The 6956-nt window shown below is 30.4% G+C and overlaps 1 protein-coding gene across 1 annotated transcript; it reads right to left on the bottom strand.

The window, feature by feature from the left end:
* On the bottom strand, positions 1-4904 carry LOC107463225 (fatty acid amide hydrolase). Its single transcript, XM_016081982.3, has 20 exons — positions 4625-4904; positions 4214-4323; positions 4068-4128; positions 3804-3982; positions 3597-3726; positions 3424-3501; positions 3203-3350; positions 3004-3116; positions 2538-2613; positions 2386-2457; positions 2231-2282; positions 2045-2116; positions 1845-1925; positions 1647-1747; positions 1473-1565; positions 1142-1210; positions 989-1053; positions 837-898; positions 599-694; positions 1-481 (listed from the first exon to the last, which is right to left on the bottom strand). The coding sequence occupies exons 1-20, from the start codon at positions 4722-4724 to the stop codon at positions 428-430; spliced, it is 1812 nt and encodes a 603-aa protein (XP_015937468.1). The 5' UTR covers positions 4725-4904; the 3' UTR covers positions 1-427.
* Between the last annotated feature and the right edge of the window lie 2052 nt (positions 4905-6956).

The raw sequence follows: 6956 nt of genomic DNA, 5'->3' as shown, positions 1-6956 counted from the left end.
TTAAAACGAAAGCGAAAATATCCAATACAGAATCAAAATTATAATATGATACATGTTTATAATTAAAATTTTACAAATGCGGTAGACATATATAACTTAGCATGACAAAGCTGTTATTATGCTTAATTCAATCTTAATAAACCTCCTTATGTATTTTTTATTATTATTTTTATTTTTAGGCCACAGATTATGTGAAGAGAAAGGTACATATAAATACCAAGAAGAAGAAAAAGGGTTAGAAACTTTTAGTTTCTCTTCACATGGAATAGATGATTGATTCCCTTTTACATAAATAACATGGACAACAATAGAAACAATATGAAACAAAGGGAAAAAGAATCTCCATAGGACATACAAGAAGACAACAAGGCTCCCCTTTTGCTTGGAAAAACAGTTGTTTCTTCTGATATTCCTTCCCTTTTATTTATTATCTTCTAAGCAAATCATAGTATTGCCCTGGCTTTTTGTACAAGCAGATGGCCTGATATCATCACAACAATCATACCAAATCTATTACATTAGATTATATTTCATAACTACAACATATATATATATATATATATACTCTGATGAACAATCCTCTTAAAAGAAAGTTTACCTGCATAGCAAATGCCAAGTGGATCAATGTTGCTTCAGAGTAAGGCCTTCCAATAAACTGAAGACCAATAGGTAACCCCAATTTATCATATCCAACCTATGAAATGTGATTCACAAATGTACATAACATAGCATACAGTTAGGCCAATATCACCTAAAGTATTGAAATTTAAGTTGTTACACATTCTAGAAGAAGTACCCTATGCTATGTGACTTAGTAAAGGAGAATATAATCATACCGGAACAGTGACTGCTGGAAATCCAAGAAAGTTTCCAGCTATGGAATAACGAACAAGTGCAGCTGATGATATTTGAGTGCTTAGTAGTTAGTACTATTTATATGTAACATGCAGGACCTAAATGTCATTTAACAAATGAATTTCTTATGTACCTCCATTGATGTAATCAAGTTCACCAGTCTTGAGGGCATCATCTTGAATTGCATATGCAGTCACACTGTTACAAACACACACAAATGTGTTACTTAGTTATGATTTATGAACAAACTGCTATGCATTGTGAAGTTTGAGAAAGATATTCAGACCCTGTTGTTGGTGACACAATCACATCAGCCTCAGCAAATATTTTCATGTGAAGTTGCAACTGCCGGTTCCTGTTCATGTTGGCCAAAATGTTTGTCTCATTTTGAATCTGTCGCTTTTAAATCACAACAGCATGATTGTGGATTTTCTTATGTTTATACTTAGAAATTAATCTGATCCATAAGATGAGTTTTTCAAGGACTAGATTACTGTCCTGCTAAATCTTTGAAGGAGTTTGAACATTAAGTCTTTCACTTAATTATAAGTTCACTTCCATTACCTAAATTTCTGAGCTTGATCACTTAGTTATAAGAGAAACTAGCCATGTCTTACCTGATCCTTTGAGCATTAAGATACTCCAAGCTGCTGAAGGAGCTATAGATGCTTAGTGCTACCCTTGCATCCCCTCCAAATTCTGCAATATTCCTTTTTAGGTAGTAATTTGGTGGTGTCAGCAATCATATTCACTCAATATAAGGAAGGCAAAGAGTTTATAAGATGGCATACTTTTCTCTCAAGGAACCAAGTGAAGCAGAGCATTCAGATCCAATCGTCGTGTAATGTGCGAGGCGCATCACTTCTATCTCTGGTATGGTGACATCTAGAGTCTTGTATGTTTGAAAATGAAAATTTTAGCTGTCTATGCTGTTTTCCAACAGGTTCTTTCAAAATCACCCAACATTCAAAAGCATTGTTCTGAAGTACCTTCCAATTATAATGATTCTGGAGTTTGAGCAAAGCTTGGGAGCAACATAATTTGACATCATCACTGCAATCATCAAACCACTAATTGATGGAATTAGTGGTCATAATGAACATAAATAATGTTAGAACAAAATATTTTTTTTCTAAACATAGGAATGAATAATGCATATGTTTTAAGCAAAAAAAAAAAAAGTTCCAACCTTTCCATATTTTGCCAACTTTATGCCTGATAAAGACTTTGTCATGCTCAGCAGTGGGAGGTTTATCTTGGACTGAAGTATTACACAATGGTTTGAAAAATTCAGAGAGATTAAAGAAGAGAATCAATTTAGAAAAGGCCAATCAATTATCAAAATCATTAGAGATTAGGCAAGACAAGTTCTTACTGGTGTACCGGACGGCTTATCGGATGGAATTTCACCACTGATAGCTGCATAACTACAAACAGTAGAGCACAAGAATCATTAAAACCCATGATAAAACATGGAAAATAAAATTTTTCAAACAAATTAAAATAATAATCACAGAAACCATTACTAACACAATCATTGCATCCTCAACTGTGCCTGCTAGTATCCCAACCATGCCAACTGTCCAGTTTAGAGGTAGAACTCTGAATGTAGCAGTAAGATTAGTCCTCTAAATCAATACAATCCTTTCAGTAACACATGATAACACAAGATGAATACACACCCGGCATGAGGTATGCGAGCAAAAGTCGGTTTCAGACCAACAACACCACAAAGAGCTGCTGGCATCCTTACAGATCCTGAACATGTGTGAATTAAACTGTCATAGTAATTCACCAAATTTTGGTTTAATATGTACTATAACAAATTATCCATTCACAAAGAGATAAGAATTACTTAATAAATTCATATGTATCACTTTGGAGTGAAGCAGATATTAGGTAGGATAACCACAACTAAGCCTTATCCCACTAAATGGAATCAGTAACATAAAGCAAAGATGGCCCAATGCCCTATCAAAGCTCATATCCATGCTACTAGTCAATAATGAATCCTAGTTTCTTTGGTCTTCCATGCTATATTTACATTATAAATCTCTATAGTTTCATTCAATTTTTAATGAAGTTCTTATAATTTGGAAATTTGCAATCAAGTTCCTATATTATACAAAAAAATCCTCAATCAAGTACCTCCACCATCAACCCCAAGGGCAACAGGGCACAATCCTGCAGAAACCACAGCAGCAGAACCACTTGAAGAACCTCCTGCAATCTTATTCTTATCATAAGGGTTCCTAGCTGGCCTGCATAGAACCAAATACACAAAACATGTTCCTGTCACCAATTAATTCAGTTTAAAAATTTTAACAAACACATGGTGTGCACTTACCCATAATGTGGATTAATCCCACTAGTTCCAGATCCAAGTTCATGCATATTAGTCTTCCCAACAATGATTGCGCCACATAATCTCAGACGCTTAACGCAGCAAGCATCGTCTTCACATGGCCTTTCTTTGTGCAGCCACTTTGTTCCCCCTTGTAAAATCACCATTTTTTAGATGCTTAAGTAACAAAACCTTAGAGAAAATATCATAACACTTTGCATTACCTGTTGTTGGATATGGCAAACAATCTATTTCATCTTTTATAGCAACGGGTACTCCATCTAACACAGATATAGGTTCCCCTGAAACGTATATAGTATAGTATGCATCAAAATCATTATAATTACACAAATTATATACTACTTAGTACTATTACCAAGTTGAAATTCTAAAATACCTGCTTTATGCCTAAGAGTTGATTCATTTGCTTGTCTCAGTATATCATCAGTGTTGTAGTCAATAAAGAATCCCATTTGGAGTGGAGGTTTTACAGATTCATTAACAGCAGCTATAAATTTTTCAGCAACCTATTCATTTAAAGAGATCAAAATGACAGTGACAGATAAAAGAAAACGAATCGAGTATATAGCGAAAGACGAAATACCATTGATGGTGTTGTGTTTCCTGAGCTATAGGCTTTGTAATAATCCATTATTGTCCATCTACTGAAAGAATTTTCTTGTTCTTCAGAAGAAGATTTAGGCAAACAATCAATTGCAAGTTGAACTTTCTCTGGTGGAGATGAACTTGAATCTATGCATTTCACTTCTTTCTCTTTCCTGTCTGTAAGATCATAATTGAAATCAGAAAAATCCTTTCAACAACTTCAAGAAATGAAACTAAATTCAGTACAAATAAAGTAACAAACCTTCAAAATCATGTAAAGGAACAAAGAGAGGTGACTCTTGTAAATCCACATTTGTAACAAGCTGAACAAAATTAAGGAAAAGATTAAGAACAAAAGCATGCTATTATTGTAATAAATGATGATGGAGGAAAGAGGAAAGAACATACATCATGAATGAGATTGTTTCCTTTCAATATGTACAATAGCAAGGTCCCAAGTATGGGACATTCCAAGATAGCAATGAAAATCTTGATCAAAATCCCAGTCATTCGTGGCGCTGCGAATCGAAAACAAGATCAAGGCTTACTTACAACCCAAGATTCTGACTTTTTCATCCATCATTGCGAAAATTCGATCCAAAAACATACCGAATTTTCAAAGTGACAGATAATCAGAAACAGAAGAAGTGAAAAATAGCAAAAATTTAAATCACTTTCTTTCTATCTGTCACTGTCACTCAATTTAACATTAACAGATAAAAAGGAACAGAGTTTAAGTAACAGTTAAGAAACAGAACCAAATTGGTAACAACAACTAACAAGAATTCAATGAAATTTTTGAAGAGCAGTGAATGAAACCTTTGACATTGGCTTGGAGATAGTGTTCAGTGCTATAAGGACCCAAGTCCACATCTTTCACTGCCTTGTAAACAGTTCCTTTAGCTTTGAACAACCCCATTATTGTTAGTTACAAGAACAAGAATGAAGGAGGAGTGAACACTGAACAATGAACAATGAAATTGTTACAAGAAGAGTAATAGGCGGAGATTGCAAGAGGAAGAAAGAAGAAGAAGAAGAATGAACTGGTTGGAATGTGATTCTTAGTTTCTTATTCTTAACAATATATTGGAATTTTTTCCTAACTGTCATGGTTTTGATTAAATAGAAGGGTCCAAAGAAAGATAACTACTAAGTGATGGTGTTCTTGAAAAGGGTGTAGAATTTAGAATTTTACATTGCAAGTGAAAAACAAAAAATCAAAGGGTGGTTATGACATGTAAGTAGTGACTTGTTTAATTTTAACTTATTGTAATGATTTTGTCTCTTTAATGAATCAAAAGGTTTGGTTTGTGTGTGTTTGGTTTGGAGAGAAAAATGCTTATTTTTTCAAAAAGTAATATCTATTTTAGGATATCTTTTATTTGTAATAATCATTTTAAGATTTACTAAAAAAGGAATTTTGTCAAAACAATGTACTCATTTTTCTTCTTCTAGAATTATGTAATTTAAAAAAATTAATGTGTGTTAATTAATATACTTAAAGTTAAAAATGAGTATATAAGACTCACTTATTCTAAAATAGGTATTTTATACTTTTTTTTAATTATGTTATATATACACAAAAAATTAGTTATCATACATATAGAAATATATATTTGACGTCTTATAAAAAATATTATATTATTATAAAAATTGATTATTCGCATATTGTATTTTGATTATTGGTGTATATTAAAAAATATTTAAAAAAAAAATAGTACAAATTTTGTATGTTTCTATAAGTATATTATATTATATGCTTAAAATTTGGTGTTTAATTTACTAAATAAAATTAAAAGTTAATACTTAATTTAAATAATATGAAAATAAATAATTTAAAATATTACAAATTTATCTTTAAAAAATTAAATAAATTTGACACCAAAATAATTTGTCACCAGAAAATTGACATTTCTAAAATTATAAAATTTATGTAAAAAATAATATTATATCTTTGGACAAATTTTCCCACATAAAAAATAAAGTTAAAGATAGGTAATAAACGGGATCAAGATCTTAAATCTTAACATTTAAGTATTGTTTACTTACTATATAGAATAACCATGAAACCTAGCACAAGTAATAATTTTGAACTGTTTAGGCAGGCGACCCTACTAAGTAGAATTGAAGAATGATTTCTTTTCCAAAATGATAGTGTTTTCATAATTCACATATAGGAGCTGTTTTCTTTTGATTTCATGAATTTATGTAAGGCCTAACATTTACTATATAGCTCCAACCAAATGACCAATCACTATTGAATGTGAGAATGGAATCAGAGGTTGCCTTTCAAATTCCAATACCAAAAATAAAAAAAAATAAAAAAAAAGTTCATATCATGAGTTTTTCTTTCATTTAAATTGATCATATTATATTTTTTTTTATCAATAATTTGACTAATTCAATCTTACTTACATGGAGCATCACTAAGAAGGTAAAAAGTAAAAACATTTCAACAAGACCTTTTTTTAGAAAAAAAGAAAAAAAAAACACTTTAAGATCTCAATTAAAAACTTAAAGTAATTATCACCTTAATCAATTATATATTGAAATTTGAATATATATCTTTTTAACTCCTTAATCAGTTTTCTCACTGAATTTCAAAAAGAGTGCCACTAGCCACTAGGATGAAAAAAAAAAAAATAATTGTACAAATCTTTCCTTTACCAACTTTTAGGTAAATTTTTTGGATATCTAGGACTAGAAGACAGAATCTGTTATATCATCGTTTTTCTAAATTGCTGCATTCTCATTGGTAAAGTTTTGATTGCATTTGCAGAAAGGTTGAAAGTGCTGCCAATTTAAGAGTAGTGCATGCTCTTCTTCTGGTTCTTTTTGTTCATAACTCTCTTTATTTTATTGTTGTTTATTATGAGAAAATTTATTGGGTATTTTTAAAATATATTTTAGTAATTTTTTAAATTAATCATTATTTATTTTTATTTATTTTTTACCTTTTATATTTTATTTTATCTTATAATATCTGTCAATTTTCATTTTTTATGGTATTATTGTTAAATTAGTAATTATTCCAAATATATAAAAGTGTTTCAAATTATTCAACTATCATTTTCTACATTGATTAAAGATTTTTATTATTGATTTTTTATATTACTCTTAATTTAAATTTTTAATAATTATTTATTCGATC

This window comes from Arachis duranensis, chromosome 8 (genome assembly GCF_000817695.3).
Source record: "Arachis duranensis cultivar V14167 chromosome 8, aradu.V14167.gnm2.J7QH, whole genome shotgun sequence".
In the NCBI taxonomy this organism is placed as follows: Eukaryota; Viridiplantae; Streptophyta; class Magnoliopsida; order Fabales; family Fabaceae; genus Arachis; species Arachis duranensis.
This window is presented reverse-complemented; position numbering and strand designations above follow the sequence as displayed.

Bases quoted from the DNA above. Each gene is read 5' to 3' on its own strand.
- LOC107463225 (XM_016081982.3), bottom strand. From the start codon at position 4,724: ATGGGGTTGTTCAAAGCTAAAGGAACTGTTTACAAGGCAGTGAAAGAT. The intron at 3,727-3,803 runs GTATTTCGTCTT...TTAAATGAATAG, and splicing joins GAAACACAACACCATCAATG to GTTGCTGAAAAATTTATAGC. The intron at 2,458-2,537 runs GTGTGTATTCAT...TGCTACATTCAG, and splicing joins GCTCGCATACCTCATGCCGG to AGTTCTACCTCTAAACTGGA.